The 21,411-nt window shown below is 37.0% G+C and overlaps 2 protein-coding genes and 1 pseudogene across 3 annotated transcripts in view; all 3 read left to right on the plus strand.

The window, feature by feature from the left end:
- The window catches only part of LOC103719803 (dihydrolipoyl dehydrogenase 2, chloroplastic-like), a 29,368-nt gene extending 27,138 nt beyond the window's left edge, over nt 1-2,230 (plus strand). For both annotated transcript variants that reach the window (XM_088719552.2, XM_039133398.3), the window contains 2 exons: nt 889-960; nt 1,842-2,230. In XM_088719552.2, the coding sequence (XP_088575678.2) occupies nt 889-960; nt 1,842-1,892 (123 nt within the window). In that variant the 3' untranslated portion in view covers nt 1,893-2,230. The remainder of the gene's footprint in view (nt 1-888; nt 961-1,841) is intronic.
- Nucleotides 2,231-18,286: 16,056 nt separating this feature from the next.
- Nucleotides 18,287-19,107, plus strand: LOC149753597 (uncharacterized; annotated as a pseudogene).
- A 2-nt stretch (nt 19,108-19,109) lies between these two features.
- LOC120103967 (uncharacterized) lies at nt 19,110-20,972 on the plus strand. The gene is made up of 4 exons (XM_089930323.1): nt 19,110-19,816; nt 19,896-20,195; nt 20,285-20,390; nt 20,470-20,972. The coding sequence occupies exons 1-3, from the start codon at nt 19,110-19,112 to the stop codon at nt 20,349-20,351; spliced, it is 1,074 nt and encodes a 357-aa protein (XP_089786449.1). The 3' UTR covers nt 20,352-20,390; nt 20,470-20,972.
- The last annotated feature ends 439 nt before the right edge of the window (nt 20,973-21,411 follow it).

A 21,411-nucleotide genomic window follows, 5' to 3' on the forward strand; every position in this document is an offset into this window, starting at 1 on the left:
GGACCTTTTATGAAAATTAGTGTGATTTCCTCAGATTGTCATGAGGCAAACCTGTCTGCTAATTAGGCAATTAATAAATGAAGTTGGTAGTTACTAAAAAAATTCTATAGTGAGAAGTAACAAACCCAGAATACTAAAGAGATGAACATATCATGTATGGTCAATAATCACAGATATCATTTAGGACATATTATAACGTTATATGTGCTTTGCTAAATACAAGATTAGCTACTCATTTTCCTGTGTTTTCCATTGAATAGTTTGTTTAACTGATAATGGGCATAGAACTTTTGAAGGAGCAAGTAGGATTTTATAAGAGCTCTGGTAATAATAAGTTGCCAGGTGATTTATTGGATTTAAACTGTCTACTAGTCGTATTCTATGATTCAGACCTCTCTCTCTGTCTCTCTGACTGGAGAACAAACTATCGTATAATGTAGTAAAGAAAAGAAAAAACTCCATTAAAATCATAGGTATAGCTGCATGTCAACCATATTACTAACCAGTGCTCTCAATAGTTAATAATGCCACAAAAATGCTGCTTTACTAATGTATTTATTAAAAAAAAATCAATTGTAGTTATATTGCATGGAGGTGCAAATATAAGAAGCATTCACAACTCTGCATCTGCACTGTCTTATCAACTATCTATAGCCAGATGGACTATAAAGATTCATCTATTCAGCTCCCTCTTATTAAATCGAAGTCCTCATCTTTATTGTCAAACCTTGAGTGGCTATGTAAGTTAAATCTGGAGTTGTTTAAGTCTTTACAGACTGTTGTATGTTGTTTTCTTATTTCTGAAGAAACAGGTCTGGGGCTTAGTTTTAATCTATGAAGCTATAACCATCTCCTATCTGTCTCAGATTGGACTGTCTTTGTTTGCAGGATATAAAATTTGCTGTTCATGCACATCCAACTCTATCCGAAGTTCTAGATGAACTCTTCAAATCTGCAGAGGTATGCCTCTAATTTCGTGGTCAGAGTCCTGCACTTCAAAATGTCCACGTTTTGTATAATTTTGTGGACCTTATGTTATATCTGAAGAATTAGAATATGCCACTAAAACACCAATTTATTACTTACCGCTCATGCTAGATGTGCATAATTTTCCATCTTAATAAATTGTTGAAAATTTCTAATATCTTTTTGTTGGCCAAAAGTGAAATGGTCCTTTTCCTTTCCTTATTTTTCCTATTATCAATAAATTTCAGAAGGGGTAAGACAGCATTACCCTAATATTTTGTTAACCAAAATGGGATCTGGAACACTATTGCCCCAATAACCTCTATCATTCATTTTGAAGCTTTTGGGCCTATTGAGAGAGGGATATACTAACTCCATGTTACTCCCCAACCATCAAACTGTTCTTTCAACATGATAATTGTAAGCTTAGCTTTATTTATTTTTTAAAATGGATAGCCTTATGTTTGTTGTGACGTAATCAACATTCTATCTTGATCTTGGGTGAATTCCTATCTGTCATGCCTTCATTTTTGCACTACTAAATAATGATGCCCTTCTGTAGTATAATCTACAAATCTCTCTCTCTCTCTCTGAGAGAAAGTTCTTTTCAGATTCTACAGCATAATTTGTTCCATATACTTTCAGCGCAGAGCTTGTGATACCATTTGTCACGAACTTCTCTTTTAAGCATCCCGTTTTCTGGAAATGCTGAATCATTAGTTTATAATGTCTAATATTAAATTGTTTGTCTCATGTTGACTAGTGTATTTTCTATCATGCAATTGAATTATTTTTTTTTAATTAGATATTTGACTTATTGCCACTGGAGGCAATGTGCTGTTAAGAGTCAGCAAGATCTCTCTCTTTTTCGGCAGGTTAATACTGGTGTATCTCCTCCTTCTGTAAATGAACCAGTTACAGTCTAAACAGTACGATAGACAGCATAATTATCTGGAAGAGGCGTTCTCCAATATTTTTATCTACGTCAGGAACCTGTTGCCTTTCCTCAAGTGAAAAGATTGGTGCACGGTCGATCATCATGGAGCTGCTCCTGCTGCCTATTTTGGAAAGAAAGCTGCACCCTTTGTTTCCTATCATTTCAATTATAAAATGTCATGAATTTTGTATCCTTTATAAATTTTTGACACTGAGTGGCATAAAAGGTGGTGCTCTGTTGCATCAGTTGGGGTTCTCTCTTGGTAGCATATTTGGAAATGAATCTTGTGATGCAATAATAAGCTACGTATTTAATGTAGCTTTGTTATATTGGTCTCGTCTGAGCACAGTTTTCTCCACCCTATTCATATGGTTGTCTAATTTTTCTCTACTTACTGTGAAGACAAACAAGTGGAGGGAGCAACCTCCCAGTGTGGCAAAGGAAAAAAAAATCCGAGTGAGACCTGTCGCCTTGTTTATTCTTTATTAATGTTAGTGCAACTAATCCTGGTAATTATAGTGTGATTGTTTTGGCCATTATTTTATTTAACTAGATCTGTCTTCCCTTGGCAGATATTTTGGCAGCATTTTTTTTCTCACCTATATTTGTATTATAACATATTGGTTTATGCAACTGATGAAGTAGTTTTTATTCATGTAAAATTGGATGTTGCACGACTACATATCTTATTTTTGGTACAAGACTGCATATCTTATTTGCAGGTTTCTGAGTGCATCGGTGGAGCACATCTTATGAGGAATTGTGCATAAGATAGCATGTTTGGCATCTAATTGGGTTTTGTTGAGTTTGACCAAAATATATCATGCTAAAAGGCAGGATAAAAGCAATTTACATGTTAACCACTTCTCATAGGCTGTACTATAATTTGCTTGTGCCAAATTTAGTAGGCCTTACCAAATTTCTTGATTGTGCTTAACTTAGTAGGTCTTACCAAATTTCGTCAGCCTCTGATTATATATAAAGACTGCTTCATGCATTGTAAAAGATAGATAGCAATATAATTCTCTTCTCTTTTTTTTTTTTTTTTCAACTTTTGTAATGCAAAAGGCCCATGCAGCGGTCTCCTAGCTTGTTGGAACAACGTTAAACTCGATGGCAACCCTATTCATTTATGTGAATTCTCCTTGAGTATGCAGTTTTCATTGAAGGGCAGTAGCCCTCGGTGGACTCTAACTAATGTCTATGAACCCACTAACCAAAGGGTGCATCATGCTTTTTATGAAGAACTGAAGCTCATCAATCTCCATGTCTCTAGTCCATGGATTATCGTGGGTGACTTTAATATACCTGCTACTCATCAGATAGGCTGGGAGTTTAATAGATTCCTCAACACCCTGGAGCTGATAGAAATCAACGCTCCGAATAGGAAGTTCACTTGGTCAAACTTCCGGGGTCAACGTTACTGGGGCATTCTTAAAGGCAATAGATTGGTGCTCGCTCTTCAAAACCAATCTATGGATCTTGCAAGACTCAACTTCACCTATATTGCCCTCATTGCAAAAAAGATAGGATCAGTGTGAGTCAGAGACTTCAGACCCATTAGTCTCAAAAATGCTTTCATCAAAATCATATCCAAAATTCTTGCCACCTGGTTTCGCAAGGTGATTGGATTCATGCATGGTCTCTACAGCGTAGAGTGCTTTCATCAAAGACAGGCTAAACTTCGAGAGCTACGCATCGGCCAGTGCGACCTTATCCCGCTGTAAAAAAATGAAACATAAGGGCATTCTCTGCAAAGTCGACTTTGAAAAGGCCTTCGACTGTATTTCTTGTAAATTTATAATAGAGCTTCTGCAGAGACAGGGTTTTGGATCTAAGTGGATCAGGTTTCATCCTTGCCTCTAATTCCAAATCAGCTCCAATCGTCAACGGGAACAATGTTGCTTACAATTTGCTGACGATGCTTTGAAATTTTGCAGTCCTTCCAAGGAGCATGTCCAGCGGACGAAGATGATCTTATATTCATTTGAGCTGTTAACAGGACTAAAGATCAACTTTGATAGGTCTAACTATGACAATAACTGAGAACTATGCTTTGCTTTTGGGCTATCAGGTAGGAGAATTTTCCTTTCCTTACCTGGGAAACTAAAGTTGAGAAGAGATTGACTGGATGGAAGGGGAAGACTTTATCCATTGTTGGTCCCCTTGCTCTCATCAATTCCATCTTAAGAGCCATTCCACTGTACTGGATGCCGGTTCTCTCTGTTCCAGTAGGCATTATTCATAAGATTGATAAACTTTGCCAGGGTTATCTTAAACCGGGAGGAAGTGTACAATATCTTGCGAGTGGCCCTAGGTTTGTAGGCCAAAAGCTTTGGGAGGCCCTGGCATAATTAATCTTCACCTTGCAAATGTTGGTTCAAGTTCTTCGGTGAACCCGGCCATCCATGGCGAGCACTGGTTCAGAAGCTACATTTCAATGGAATTAAACTCGCCTGGTGCACTATCCACCCACCGGGCTTCTCACGGTTCTCCATTCTAGAAGAGCATAAGTAATCAAACTTACTTTTGGCACAACCTCTGAGCTGATCATCATTCGCTTGCAGTCAAGTTCCCCTCCTTATACAGACTAGCTAATAATCAATTTGATTCAGTGGTCGAATTGATGGCATCTCAAAACTGGTCTTCTAAATTCAGGTGGCCACAATCCTCAGCAACAAACAGAGAGCTCCACTCTCTGTGATCTTGCCTCGACAACGTCCAGCTCTCGACGGCAATGGCAATAGATCTTGGAGATGGCATTCATCTGGAAACTACATTGTTAAACGATTGCATGGGGGGGGGGGTTTCCATGCAAAGCCTATGATTTTGCATGGGCACTGTAACCAACGTCATCGCTTTAATACCACACCAGGGTCGCTCCAGTTCGTTTTTTTCGACTCTCTTACTTCGCAATCAGTAAGCACCATGAGTGAGTTTGCATGGGCATTGTAACCAATATCGCTTTAATGCCATACCAGGGTCACTCCAATTTGATTATTTTGACTCTCTTTCCTTGCAATCAATAAGGTTCAGGAGTGACTCTTTCCACTTCCCATGGTACTAACTTATCATCTTTGTAACAATTTACACTTCCAAAAAAAAAAATATCACTATTGTAATGGAGAAAATATTATTTTTTGTGATACATTCGGAAACTAGAAATACATTGCCATTCTGAATTATTCTAGATATTTTTTTTTAAGAGAGAAAAGCTAACCAAGGTTCAAGTTATGGTTGATATTTTAAAAAAACAAGGTTCATGTCAAATTTACAATGGATAGAGACGTGCTGTGCCAGTGGTCTTGGTGAATCTAAAACTTGACTTGAATTACCAAATATTTTTTCCATATGAACAATCTAATCTACAACTTGGATATTGAGTATAATTCTGCACCGACAGGGTAATTCAGAATTTTGCCAGTTATGATTTTGATGAGTGCTTAACCAGGCATGATCTCAAAGAATGTATAAAATCTTAACTTCAAATGAATAAATAACTTGTATATAGAAATCAATTAGCATTAAAAATAGTCAATCTTTGATAGTCATCGTCATATCACTATACTACAGTAAAAGTGGGAAAAGCCGACGCTTAAATGCCGATGCTAGGGGAAAGCGTCGGCATTTTCTGCTCCCGCGCCAAACTTTCCCGACGCTCTTGGTGAGTGTGGGTAATTTGAAGTAGTGGACGACGCTTAAAAGCGTCGTCGTAGACTTCAGGCTAAACGACGCTTTAAAGCATCGTTGTTTTTGCCTAAGACGACGGTTATAAGCGTGGTTAATTGAAACGCTAAAACGACGCTTATAAGCGTCGCCGAAGCCTCCTTAAAACCCAGCGGCCGACCCCAAGCCCGCATACTTGCCCTAGCTACTCTAGATACCCCTCATTCTCCTCTCCGGCACTGCCCTTGCCTGAAGGGTTTTAGCATGTTATAATGCGCAGCGGAAGCTAGGGATTTTAAAAATTTCTTGATAAAGTTCCTTAATATAAAATCCTTATAAGCCAAGATCACCTTAATGGAAGCAATCAAATAATATAATATAAATGTAGAAATAGAAGAATACCTCTAACGCTAATCCAATATGCAGAATTTCCACTAGGTGCCCAAGTGTTCACCCTCCAACGTTGATCCACACGAAAACTTGATTTAAGTCTTAAGCTCCAAAGACTTTGATCCTTAATGCAGAATTCTTAAAGAACTCTAATGGCTTGCTTTCCTTTCTTTCTATTTTTCTTTAACCTTCTAAAATCACTTCTAATCCTTTTGTCCTAAAGAAGACCACCTTGTCTTGGCTTAGGACACACTAGAAGCAATGCTAGAAAGAAAGAAACTAATGTAAGAAAGAAAGAAGAGAGGAGTGGGGTGGAGTTGGAATAATGAAACCCATGGAGTGCTAGCCTATTTATAATAGGTGTAGGGATGCATCTCCAAGGGATGCATCCCATCCACACATCCTTTCATGAAAGGACATCATCTAAGGGCCATATCAAATAAGAGGAGGTGCAGATCAAGTGAAGAGGTGTATCAAATGATATGTTCTTTCATGTGGTGCCATATTTTGACCAAGTCAACATCACATGCTAATCACATGTCCATCACGCCTCACCTCTTGATCTTTCATGATGATGATCCAAGGGCTCCAATGCAAGGCGCCATTTACTTGACCCATTATGTCTTCATCCAATGGTGGGATTAAGATCCAATGGTCAATTATGATAGCCATCCTCTAACCCAATCCAATTGGGTTAAACCAACTCTCCATTATGTCTTCATCCAACGGTAGATCAAGATCTAACGGTCTAGATTGAATGATTTATTAAATCTAATCCAATTAGACTCAAACCAAGCCAATTAGGTGCCAACTCTTGGCTAACCCATATTAGAAGATGATCTAATCAAATTAGATCAATTAAGAATCAGATTCGAATCCAATTCGAATCAAGAGCTAAGGGTTTGCAACACCTGCTAGGATGTCTATCTTGCAAACATGATCTAATCCAATTAGACCCTTAATAAGTTTTCTTGTGTGTGACCCATTGGGTTCCATACTTAGCCAGCAATAGGTGTGAGTGCAAGTTGACCTAACTTGATTAGAACTCTTCTAATCGATTTAAGTCCAAACTGTGCGAACCCAAACTTAACAATTAGAATCCTTTCTAATTGGTGATCGAATTAAACTCTTTAATTCGATCAAACCTATAAGACAAGATTGACGTCTAGCAACGTGTCATGTCTACCCGGAAAATATGGAATTTGGTGGAAATACCAAAAATACCCTTCAGTGGCAAGTTACCGTGCAATTCAATCCTTTAATCAAACTGCATCCCAAATATGTATATGAGTATGAATATATGTCAAACTCAATTTCATATTCATATTTTTCTCAATCTTTTAATGATAATTCAAATAATGAAACATTAGAAACTCTTTTTAATTTTCATTCTGCTTTGATCAAAGGCTTCCTGAATTATCATATGATTAGAATAAATAGGATGCTATCTTCTCTTACTAGAAGTGATTAATTCCTTGTTGACCTACTCATAATCTTCGTACACAATTCACCATATCCAGAAGACCTCGTACATAACTTATTGTCATGAATGAGTGTAAACCAAAATATGGGTTCATGTGCACAAGATACCATGGTGATCTCAGGTCATAGGATCAGTTGCACAACTCCCACTAAGAGAATCATCTTTTGACATGTAAGTAAGACTTCATAAGATTTCTCTTTGTAGGTCAATTCAGTGAACTCATTCCTCTAATGAGCACCCACATCTTTGTATTAGTGTCTCCACACAAATGATTGTGAGATCAATCATCCTCTGCATCGAGCATACATAAGACATGCCAGTCTTTCCGGTAATCATTGATCCCCGACTCAATGTACCAATGACTGGGAATATTTAAGATTAGGATTTTAGAATTTTAAGTCTCACTAGTATGATCTCATCATAGTCTTAAAACTATTGCCCTAATCTAAGGAGTTTATCATAAATATAATCAACAGCATATGATAAAACATAACGCCTTTATTCATATTTAAATGTCATGTACATGATTTGGACAAATCAAAAGAAAAAACCTTTCGCAATACATATTGCGATTGGCTTGTAGGGCATCTACTCTTTCAATCTCCCACTTGCACTAAAGCCAATCGCTCTTATATTTTATCCCCATACAATCGAGGTGGCGATCGAATTGCTGTTGTGGTAGAGCTTTAGTGAACGGGTCTGCTAAGTTGTTCTTTGTGTCTACTCATTCAATGACTATGTCTTGTCTCTCGACGATCTCTCGAACGAGGTGGAAGCGTCTTAGAATGTGCTTGGATTTGTGATGAGATCTTGGTTCCTTTGCTTGAGCAACAGCTCCAGTGTTGTCACAATAAACTGAAACTGGTCCAGCAATCTCAGGAACTACTCCCAACTCAGCGATGAACTTCTTCATCCAGACAGCTTCCTTAGCGGCTTCACTTACAGCGATGTATTCTGCCTCAGTAGTTGAGTCAGCTACAGTTTGCTGCTTGGAACTCTTCCAGCTCACTGCACCACCATTTAGGGTAAAGACATACCCTGAAGTGGACTTGCTATCATCTGGATCTGATTGAAAACTAGAATCAGAAAATCCTTCTAGTTTCAACTCAGATCCTCCATAAACTAGAAAAATATCTTTAGTCCTTCTTAAGTACTTAAGAATATTTTTCACAGCTATCCAATGATTTTCTCCTGGATCAGCCTGGAATCTGCTTGTTATGCCTAAGGCATAAGCAATATCAGGCCTAGTACATAGCATAGCATACATAATTGATCCTACTGCCGAAGCATAGGGAATAGAATTCATTCTATTCCTCTCTTCAGATGTCTTAGGAGACATCTTCTTAGAGAGACGTATGCCATGACTCATAGGTAAGTAACCTCTTTTACTTCCTTCCATGCTGAATCTTTTTAGCACACGATCTATGTACTTAGACTGGGACAAGCCTAGCATCCTTTTAGATCTATCCCTATAGATCTTTATACCAAGTATATAGGATGCTTCTCCCAAGTCTTTCATGGAAAAGCTTTTTGATAGCCAAGTCTTGACCGATTGTAACATTGGAATATCATTTCCAATGATTAGTATGTCATCTACATACAATATTAAGAAGACAACGACACTCCCACTAGTCTTCTTGTACACACATGGTTCATCCACATTTTTGATAAAACCAAACTCTTTGACTGTTGTATCAAAACGGATGTTCCAACTCCTCGATGCTTGTTTTAATCCATAAATGGATCTCTTAAGCTTGCATACTTGATTTGCTCTCCCACTTGAGACAAATCCTTCTGGCTGTGTCATGTAAACCTCTTCCTCAAGATAACCATTAAGGAAGGCGGTTTTGACATCCATCTGCCAATTTTCATAATCATAGTATGCAGCAATTGCAAGCAAAATCCGAATAGATTTAAGCATGGCAACTGGTGAAAAAGTTTCATCATAGTCAATTCCTTGCTTTTGCCTGAAACCTTTTGCCACCAATCTAGCCTTGTAGGTTTCTACTTGGCCATCTGCTCCAATCTTCTTCTTATAGACCCATTTGCAACCTATAGGGTTTACACCTTCTGGTGCATCAACCAAAGTCCATACTTGGTTGGTATACATAGAGTCTATTTCGGATTTCATAGCTTCTAACCATTTGTTAGAGTCATTACTCATGATAGCTTCCAAATAGGTCAGAGGATCATCATTTTCGACGATGTGGGCTTCATCATTCTCAATGATAAACCCATACCTCTTAGGTGCATTTCGCACTCTATCTGACCTTTGGAGAGGAGATGTGTGTTGTGGTTGTACTTCATCAATGGGTACATCTGGTTGAAGAATTTCTTGTGTTTCTATTTGTAGGTCTTGAACTTCATTAAGTTCAATTCTTCTTTCACTGCCCTTTTCTAAGATAAACTCTTTTTCTAAGAAAGTGGCATGCCTACTAACAAATACCTTTTGTTCAGTAGGGTGATAGAAGAGATATCCAATACTTTCTTTGGAATAACCTATAAATGTACATTTATCTGATCTAGCACTTAGCTTATGTCCAAAATTTCTTTTAACATATGCTTGGCAGCCCCATATTTTAAAATATTTAAGATTGGGCTTTCTACCTCTCCATATCTCATATGGAGTACTAGATACAGATTTTGAAGGTATCCTGTTTAGCACATATGTAGCAGTTTCTAAGGCATAACCCCAGAAGGAAATAGGAAGATCTGTAAAGCACATCATGGACCTTACCATATCTAATAGAGTACGATTCCTCCGTTCAGCTACACCATTTAGTTGTGGCGTATACGGAGGTGTCCATTCAGAGAGAATGCCCTTTTCTTTAAGATGATTTAAAAATTCACTAGAAAGGTATTCACCTTCTCGATCAGATCGAAGGATTTTAATACACTTTCCGGTTTGTTTTTCAACCATACTTTGATACTCTTTAAACTTATCAAAGGCTTCGTATTTATGTTTCATAAGATACACAAATCCGAACCTTGATAAATCATCAGTGAATGTGATGAAGTAAGAGTATCCACCTCTAGCTGGAGTTGTCATAGGACCACATACATCTGTATGTATAAGTCCTAATAACTCACTTGCCCTTTCTCCATGTCCAGTGAATGGAGACTTGGTCATTTTTCCCATAAGACAAGATTCACAAGTTCCTAATGATTCATAATCATAAGGATCAAAGAACTCTTCTTTGTATAACTTGTTGATTCTTGATTCACTTATGTGACCAAGTCGGCAATGCCAAAGGAGGGTATTATTCACTTCCTCTCTCTTTCTTTTATTGCTTTTATTAATATGAAAGACATTGTCATTAAGTAATAAAACTAGAAGACCATTTTCCATAATGCCATTGCAAAGATGCTTATTAGAAAAATAAATAGAGCAACCATTGCCCTTTCCATTAATTTCAAAACCTTTCTTTAACAACAAAGGAATGGAAATTACATTTCTAATAATTTTGGGCATATAATAACAATCTTCTAATTGTAGGAGCTTTCCCGAAGGCAATTCCAAATTGTAGGTTCCAACAGCTTCAGCCTGGATGGACTCTCCTCCAGCGCCATACAGCTCGAAGTCACCTTTCTTCAAAATTTTAATTTTCTGTAGTCCATGCAAAGATTTGCAAATGTGAAAACCACAGCCGGTATCCAATACCCATAAATTTGAATTTGAAGAACTTAATGACAAGTTGGCATGTAACATAAACATACCTTTTGATGCAACTCTTGCATCGGTCTTCATACTTGCAAGAAAACTCTTGCAATTCCTTTTCCAGTGGCCAGCTTTGCCACAATGAAAACAGGTACTTGATCCGGAGTTTTTCTTTCCTTTTTTCTTTTTGATGCTACTCTTGGGGTTCAATCATTTCTTAGAACCCTTATTTCCCGATTTCCTCATAGAGGTGCTATTTATAAGAAGGAGTGGACCTTTATCCTTCTTAATATGCCCTTCAGCTGTTTTGAGCATATTTAACAGCTCGGGCAGGGAGGTGTTCAGCTTGTTCATGTGAAAGTTCACAACAAACTGAGAGAATGAATCAGGCAGTGATTGCAGGATCAAATCCTGACTGAGCTCACTATCCATAGCAAAACCTAATTGACTTAATCTGGTGATCAAGTCTATAACCATAAGAACATGGTTTTGCACTGGAGTTCCTTCATTCATTCTAGCACGGAACAACTGCTTAGATATCTCATACCTAGCAGTCCTGCTTTGTTCTCCATACAACTCTTTTAAATTGAGAAGTATGGATTGAGTGTCCATGCCTTCATGTTGCCTCTGTAATTCATTATTCATAGAGGCAAGTATGATACATTTGACAGTCACACTGTCATTTTTCCACATCTTATGTGTGGCAACCTCCTCTTCTGTAGCATCATCCCCTAGATCTCCAAGATCAGGGGTTTCAAGTATATAGGAAATTTTCTCCTGAGTGAGTACTATCTTTAAATTCCTCAACCAGTCCACATAGTTTGGTCCGGTCAACTTGTTGGCATCTAAGATGCCTCTTAGTGAAAGTGAAGAAGCCATTTAATAATTCTACATATGCAAGAACAAAACTAATATAAGCAGACCAATCATGATGACATGTTTGCAACTAGATAAGGACTTTAATCTAATTTGTCTCCTACTATTTTTATCGAATATCATAGCCCTCTCCTATGATAAACGTGAAAATATAATTTTTCTTAGTAGGGTTGAGATCCTAATTCATCATAAAAAGCCTTGTGTTTACACAACAAACTCTTATGAGTTCAAAGGTAGGAAACTCTTTCCAATTGCATCTCATGCAATTCTCAACTTTATCTTGTCCTCTTAAAATACTTATTGCCTTGTGTTAGCACAACAAACAATAATATTTTAGTTAAGTCAAACCCTTCATTTCCATATAGTCATATTCGAATAATATTCTCCTTGTGGTTGCACAACAAGGCAATATATTAAAATATGCCATAAGCATCTTAATGCACCAAGACAGTATAACATCAGTCCCCATTGCAAGTCTTGTGTTAGCACAACAAACTAGCATGGATCTTGACATAATAATATCGAGGCATGAAGGAAGGCTATCAATAGTGTTATATCAATATTAAGCTTATCCATAATAGGCAATCAAACAATTGGCCAGGTAAGCAGGTGGGAGGCTCCCCTTACTCAGAGAGTAAGGTCCTAATTAAGTAACCACCTTTAGTGCTTTCCTTAGACACCAATTAGATTAATTGTTTTAGAATGGGTTAGCTCAAAGTTTTTCAACACTATGACTTAATATAATTTTTATTGAGGGCTTACTAGTCTCTAGCACATTCTTTAATTGTAACATACATTTAACATGTCTAAAATAAACTATTATGCATCATGGCTATCTCATAGCATGTATAAATCATAAGCAATTAATTAACATGCTTCAACATATTTTCATATGGAAAATTTTATATCATGATATTTTATTACATAACATATCATATATTAATCATACATTTCAGCATTTCTCTAAGCATATGACATTACTATCTCATAGTAAATTAATAATCATACATCATACATAATTATTTGATTGAACCAATTAAGGATGGCTCTGATACCACTGCTGAAGGGTTTTAGCATGTTATAATGCGCAGCGGAAGCTAGGGATTTTAAAAATTTCTTGATAAAGTTCCTTAACATAAAACCCTTATAAGCCAAGATCACCTTAATGGAAGCAATCAAATAATATAATATAAATGTAGAAATAGAAGAATATCTCTAACGCTAATCCAATATGCAGAATTTCCACTAGGTGCCCAAGTGTTCACCCTCCAACGTTGATCCACACGAAAACTTGATTTAAGTCTTAAGCTCCAAAGACTTTGATCCTTAATGCAGAATTCTTAAAGAACTCTAATGGCTTGCTTTCCTTTCTTTCTATTTTTCTTTAACCTTCTAAAATCACTTCTAATCCTTTTGTCCTAAAGAAGACCACCTTGTCTTGGCTTAGGACACACTAGAAGCAATGCTAGAAAGAAAGAAACTAATGTAAGAAAGAAAGAAGAGAGGAGTGGGGTGGAGTTGGAATAATGAAACCCATGGAGTGCTAGCCTATTTATAATAGGTGTAGGGATGCATCTCCAAGGGATGCATCCCATCCACACATCCTTTCATGAAAGGACATCATCTAAGGGCCATATCAAATAAGAGGAGGTGCAGATCAAGTGAAGAGGTGTATCAAATGATATGTTCTTTCATGTGGTGCCATATTTTGACCAAGTCAACATCACATGCTAATCACATATCCATCACGCCTCACCTCTTGATCTTTCATGATGATGATCCAAGGGCTCCAATGCAAGGCGCCATTTACTTGACCCATTATGTCTTCATCCAATGGTGGGATTAAGATCCAATGGTCAATTATGATAGCCATCCTCTAACCCAATCCAATTGGGTTAAACCAACTCTCCATTATGTCTTCATCCAACGGTAGATCAAGATCTAACGGTCTAGATTGAATGATTTATTAAATCTAATCCAATTAGACTCAAACCAAGCCAATTAGGTGCCAACTCTTGGCTAACCCATATTAGAAGATGATCTAATCAAATTAGATCAATTAAGAATCAGATTCGAATCCAATTCGAATCAAGAGCTAAGGGTTTGCAACACCTGCTAGGATGTCTATCTTGCAAACATGATCTAATCCAATTAGATCCTTAATAAGTTTTCTTGTGTGTGACCCATTGGGTTCCATACTTAGCCAGCAATAGGTGTGAGTGCAAGTTGACCTAACTTGATTAGAACTCTTCTAATCGATTTAAGTCCAAACTGTGCGAACCCAAACTTAACAATTAGAATCCTTTCTAATTGGTGATCGAATTAAACTCTTTAATTCGATCAAACCTATAAGACAAGATTGACGTCTAGCAACGTGTCATGTCTACCCGAAAAATATGGAATTTGGTGGAAATACCAAAAATACCCTTCAGTGGCAAGTTACCGTGCAATTCAATCCTTTAATCAAACTGCATCCCAAATATGTATATGAGTATGAATATATGTCAAACTCAATTTCATATTCATATTTTTCTCAATCTTTTAATGATAATTCAAATAATGAAACATTAGAAACTCTTTCTAATTTTCATTCTGCTTTGATCAAAGGTTTCCTGAATTATCATATGATTAGAATAAATAGGATGCTATCTTCTCTTACTAGAAGTGATTAATTCCTTGTTGACCTACTCATAATCTTCGTACACAATTCACCATATCCAGAAGACCTCGTACATAACTTATTGTCATGAATGAGTGTAAACCAAAATATGGGTTCATGTGCACAAGATACCATGGTGATCTCAGGTCATAGGATCAGTTGCACAACTCCCACTAAGAGAATCATCTTTTGACATGTAAGTAAGACTTCATAAGATTTCTCTTTGTAGGTCAATTCAGTGAACTCATTCCTCTAATGAGCACCCACATCTTTGTATTAGTGTCTCCACACAAATGATTGTGAGATCAATCATCCTCTGCATCGAGCATACATAAGACATGCCAGTCTTTCCGGTAATCATTGATCCCCGACTCAATGTACCAATGACTGGAAATATTTAAGATTAGGATTTTAGGATTTTAAGTCTCACTAGTATGATCTCATCATAGTCTTAAAACTATTGCCCTAGTCTAAGGAGTTTATCATAAATATAATCAACAGCATATGATAAAACATAACGCCTTTATTCATATTTAAATATCATGTACATGATTTGGACAAATCAAAAGAAAAAATCTTTCGCAATACATATTGCGATTGGCTTGTAGGGCATCTACTCTTTCATTGCCTTCGTCTCCGGCACTGCCCTTGCCTTTGTCTCCGGCGCTACCCCCATCTCCTTCCTCTCCGCTGCGGACCGTCCGACTCCTACCTCCTCTCCGGCGTCGACCGACTGACCCCAATGCGCTCCGCCCGAGGTAGTTTCTCCTACTCCCTCCTCTCCCTCCGTCTCGCTTGTTCTCCTCCTTCCCCAACGCGCTCCTTCTCCTCTTCTTTGGTATAAGCCTTGATCGAGCTTTGCCTCCGCCCGAGGATCTTCTCCTCCTCCCTCCTCTCCGGCGTTGACCGACCGGCCCGAAGTCCCGATCGATCCAGGCCCGCCTCCGCCCGAGGATTTTTGCCTGCAACATATTATATTCCAGGTTTATAGATATTTCTAATTTTATGTAGATGACTCTGATTTCAGCTTCCAGCTTCCATTATTGATTTATTATTGATTATATATTGTTTTTAATCCATTCCTACGATAGTGTGATGTATAAGTAGCGAATCTCCAGAGCATTTGATTTCGTATTTAAGCAAACAATACTTCTTCATTTATGTAAAACAATACCTCTGCAACTAAGATTTTAAAGTTCCCACTCACTAATATTTATGCTAGCACTTACTGATTTTTTGCCCATATAGACAAGTAACAACATGCATCTCGTACCAGAGTTCATTTGAAAGAGGAAGTCTTCTTTATTTGAGAAAAAGGCCTAGAAGATAAATGAGTTAAATTAGAGATGGTAACTTTGTCATATTGCATCAGTTTGGGTACCACAACCTCTTAAACATACACCAGCAGCAATTCTGCCTTCTTAATCAGAAAAGGATAAAAAGAAAACGAAATAAATGCCTGTGTATTCATGAGGTTTCATGCTGAAGGGCCAATGCATTTGTACGAAAAAAAAGGGCCAACGTACTATTGGACTTCGATGTGCAAATTTCCCACGCCATGTGGACCTTAACCCCAAAACTGCAAAGTGGAACCATTGAACTTTGCACTTGTAATTAAGGTCACAAAGCTTTAGGTACAGAGTAGAGAAAGGAACGAAACATTGAACTCAACTTTTCTATCTTTCTGATTCACAAAGATGCTACATACCTTGCAAAGACAGCATATTCGGACATTTAAACATATCAACAACTTGCAAGGATAAGAAATCAAACAATAGGTGAGTTGATGTTTCTCAAACTGGTTGTTGTTGACATTCTTAAATAAATTTCATGTGTTCATGCTTGTGTTGGTACATCCACAGGGATTGTAGGTGAAGAGCCCTCTCTTTCACCCCTTTCACCAACACTGTTATCTGCAAACTTTAAGCTTACTGAGTGGTAACCTTTCTCTTTCTCATTCTCATTCCATTCAGCTGCATAATATACTTCTTCTGTTGCATTCACATTTATTTAGCTTACATGAATAAGAAGTATACAAGGAACTTAATGCTAGCTACATCTATTATCAAACTCTCGGTTATAATTCTTAACACTGAATCGTAGTTAGTGGCTAGATAATAGATCTAGTTAATTCACATCTAATGAGTTTTTCCCCAGAAAGTAAACTCCTAACAGTAAGCTAAAGTTTAGCAGCCATAAATATGTTTCTGGGGTATGAGAACAAATAAGGACTTAACATATTGGCAATCAAATCTGCTATAGACCAGAAACTACCTCAAAACCACGAATCTTATTGTTAACTTGTGCAACAAGCTCATCAAAGAACTGTAGGGGGTCATATGGTTTCTTCATCAAAGGAATATGTAGCATTCTTGGATTGATCAAAGTTATGCTATCAACATGTTTTGGTTTACTTTGAATCATATAACTAATTCAATCATTTCACTTTGTTTCAGATAATCAAGGTTTGATTTTAGGTCAAAGCAAGAGAAGACACTAGTGAACTATTGGTATTCTCTGAAACCAATACATCACTTTCTCTATGTTATGATTTTACAACATAAGGCATACATTGCTGAAAGTCTGAAATGTTGCGTCTTTAAGATTTATATGGACATTGATACAAGAAGTAGCATTCCAGTTAGATATATAAATTTGCAAGGCAAAATATCTTCTGAAATTTATATGTAGGCCATCCTTCTAATTTTGTTTATCTTTTTTTTAAAAACTGCAGTTCAATCGATATTCTAATAGAATGGACAAAAGTTGGATGAATAAGTTAAGATCTAGTTTTGAATATTTGGATGGAGTTCAGAATTTCATTAAGTTTGCTTTTGAGAAATCTAATATGAACGGAAAGATTTTATGTCCATGTCAAAAATGTGTAAACGGTTCTGCTCTTGATCCAAAAATTGTTGAAGAACATTTGGTATGGAATAGTTTTCTAAAGGGTTATACTGAATGGGTACTCCATGGAGAGTTCATACCTTCATGTAACCAACCCTCCGATCTAGAAGACACCTTCAATTTTGGATGTAGTGACACGGAACAAAATTCTGTAGAAGAAGGTGATATAAGGGGCCTACTTAGGATGCTCTTGGACATAGTATCAGAACTGTAGGAGAAGATAAGCGTGCAGTTATTAATCAGTCCATGCATGTTGAGGAATCTATACATTCTGATGACACAGCTCATTATGATAACTTGGTGAAAGATTGTGATCAAGAACTGTATCCGGATTATAAGAATTTTACGAAGATTTCTTTTCTTCTGCATTTATTACATTTGAAATATTTGAATGGGTAGTCCAGCAAGTCTTTTACCATGCTTCTTCAATTATTAAAAGATGCATTTCCGAAAGGTGTTACTTTGCCATCATCTTCATATGAAGCCAAAAAACTGATAAAAGAGTTGGACCTTAGATATGAGAAGATACACAGTTGTCCGAATGACTGCATTTTATATCGTGGTGAAAATAGGAACCAATAGTCGTGCCGAATATGTGGAGCTTCACGATGGGGAAAACATAAAGAAGATGAGAATGATTCGTTTACTGAAGTGGATGCTGCACCGACTAAGAAAAAACCGGCTAAAATTTTGAGCTATCTTCCTCTTATACCAAGATTGAAAATGATGTTTGCATCACCGAAGATGGTTTCCTCGATGAGATGGCATGACGAAGGCCGTACAAAGGATGGAATGTTACGACACTCAGCGGATAGTCCCGCATGGAAAGCATTTGATGATAGGCATCCCGAATTTGCTTCTGATGTTCGCAGTGTTAGGCTAGGTTTAGCTACTGATGGGTTTAATCCATTCCGAATGATGAGCTCAACATACAGCACTTGGCCGGTTGTTTTGATTCCATATAATTTGCCACCATGGATGTGTATGAAACAGTCTTCAGTAATTCTATCAATGGTTATTCCAGGTGACAAGGGCCTAGGTAATGATATTGATATTTTTCTACAACCTCTAATAGAGGAATTGAAACAAATATGGGAGGGTATTGATGCATTTGATGCTTTTGCTGGCCAAAATTTCAAATTGCGTGCAGTTCTTATTTGGACTATCAATGATTTTCCTGCATATGCTAATTTATCTGGTTAGAGCACTAAGGGGCGTATTGCATGTCCTTCTTGTGGAGATTCAACCCATTCGTATTGGTTAAAACATGGAGAAAAGTTCTGTTATATGGGCCATCGTCGGTGGTTCGAAGCAAACCATCCATTTCGATTTCATAAAGACTTGTTTGATTGTACCATAGAGTTGCGATCTGCTCCTGTTCCACCAACTGGAACTGAAGTCTTTAGACAAATGCATAACACCAATTATATACCGGGTAAGATCGCCAAATGTTCAAAGAAGAGGGGGAGGGAGCATGTTGGTAGTACAATGAATGAAGGATTAATAGCAGAGGTTGCTGACTACTTTTTTGAGAATGAAGACAACATATATGGTCAGAAAAATGATGATGACTCAATGGCAGCATCTACACAGAAATAACTATGAAAAAAAGAGCATTTTCTTTGATTTACCTTATTGGGAGTATAATCTTCTTCGACATAACCTTGATGTGATGCATATAGAGAAGAACGTTTGTGATAACCTGATTGGAACATTGTTAAATCTTGATGGGAAGACCAAAGATAACTTGAAAGCGTGTCTTGATTTGAAAGATATGGGCATAAGACAAGAGCTTCATCCGACAGAGCTTGCCAATGATAAATTTTATACACCTCCTGCATGTTATACAATGTCTACTCAAGAGAAAGATCTTTTTCTAACAGTTCTGAAAAATTTGAAGGTTCCTGATGGGTACTCATCGAATATTTTACGATGCGTAAATCTCAAAGAGCGAAAACTTTCAAATCTTAAAAGTCACGATTGTCACATTTTGATGCAAGATATCTTTCCATTGGCTTTAAGATCGTCAACACCGAAACAAGTTTTTACAATTGTTTCTCAATTGTCATCATTCTTTAAGGCATTATGTTCCAAAGTTCTTGATCCTAAGGAGCTTGATCAATTGGAGTCTAATGTTGCACTTACACTATGCAATATGGAAAAGATCTTTTCTCCTGGGTTTTTTACTATTATGGTTCATCTACTCATTCACTTAGCGGCGGAAGCTAAACTTGGTGGCCCGGTTCACTACCGATGGATGTATCCTATTGAGAGGTGAATTTTCTAAACTCTAATGTAATTATTTAATAATCAGTTTGATTTTGATATTTATTTTAAAAATTTATTGTTGAAGGTTTCTTATGCGCTTAAAAGATTATGTACGCAATCGAGCCTATCCCGAGGGCTCGATTGCTGAAGGATATATTGCTGAGGAGTGTTTGCCATTTTGTTCGAGATATCTTGAAGGTGTTGAAACGGTTTTCAATCGACCTCAAAGGAATTGTGATATCATAAAGAATGCAGATGTTTACAAGTTCTCATCTGGTAGAAGAGTTTTGGGAAAAGTTGAAAGTGTTGTTCTTGACCAGAAATCGTTGGCACAGGCACATCGCTATGTCTTACTTCATAGTGATATAATATCCGAGTCTCGCAGGTTAGTACAGTTAATTGAAATCTAAATTTACTGTCATGTCAGGAGAATGTAATATTGGTATTTAATTAAAGATAACTTTGATCATGCAGAGAATTTTTAATAGCTCAGCGAAGTCTCAACCATAACATTCGTCCTACACCAAGGATTGAGCAATGATGGTTGGTTGAATTATTTCCAGAATGGCTTTTCAAACAGGTTTGATGTCTAATATATTAAGCTTTTTTTTAAAATTTTTATAGAGAGAAATTAATCATTACTTTCATAATTTTTTTAGGTACCAGTGATGATGGAGAGGAATTGTTCTGAGGAGTTAATAGTCATTGCTCGAGGTCCGAATAATATTGTCAACAGATATGATGGGTTCATTATAAATGGTTTTAAATTTCATACTAAAGAGCGTGAGAAATTTAGAAAAACCCAAAATAGTGGAGTTATGGTTGAGGCGGACGGAAAAAATTATTATGGTGCTCTAACAGATATTTATGAGCTGGATTATTATGAAAATTTTAAGGTAGTATTATTTCGATGTGATTGGGTGGATATAAACTCACCTAGAGGTTTGAGGCAAGACATAAATGGATTCACACTTGTAAATTTTTCAAGGTTGATACATACTGGTGTGTTATTGAAAGATGATCCATTTGTTTTTTCATCTCAAGCTCGATAAGTATTTTTTGTGCAAGACTCAAAAGATAAAAATTGGTCTCTTGTTATTAAAACGAAACCTAGGGACTTGTATGATATGGAAAAAAAGTTGGAAGAGGAGGACGATGATATTTATACTCGGTGTATGCCTTATAATGTTGTGCCAACTGATGAAGTAAATGCGCCAACGAGTTTGATTAGGATGGATGTTGAATGAGAATGTAATTTCATTATGGTAAGTAAAATTTATGAAGCATATGTTGAATGAGTTATTATATTCTCTTTTATTAGCCCTTTATTTAGTATAAATTTATCATTTAATCAAATATTGATTCTTTTTTGTGCATACCAGGTAACAATATGCCCCGAGGAAGACGATTTAGAGATGTGGAGTTCCAGCATTCTCAAGTGGGATCTACTTCTGAGCAGTCCCTGCAGTCCCAGCAGTCATGTGATCACCAGCAGCATGAGTCAGGATCTCAGCGCGAGCCTCCTGCTGATTGTCCGGAGGATGAGCTCCGGATCTAGGGTAATTCGATTTAAAGTTCATATTTTATGTTCATATTTGTCT

The sequence above is a fragment of the Phoenix dactylifera genome, chromosome 4, assembly GCF_051530095.1.
Source record: "Phoenix dactylifera cultivar Ajwa chromosome 4, Ajwa_hap1_PhDact_Kaust_v1.1, whole genome shotgun sequence".
Lineage (NCBI taxonomy): Eukaryota > Viridiplantae > Streptophyta > Magnoliopsida > Arecales > Arecaceae > Phoenix > Phoenix dactylifera.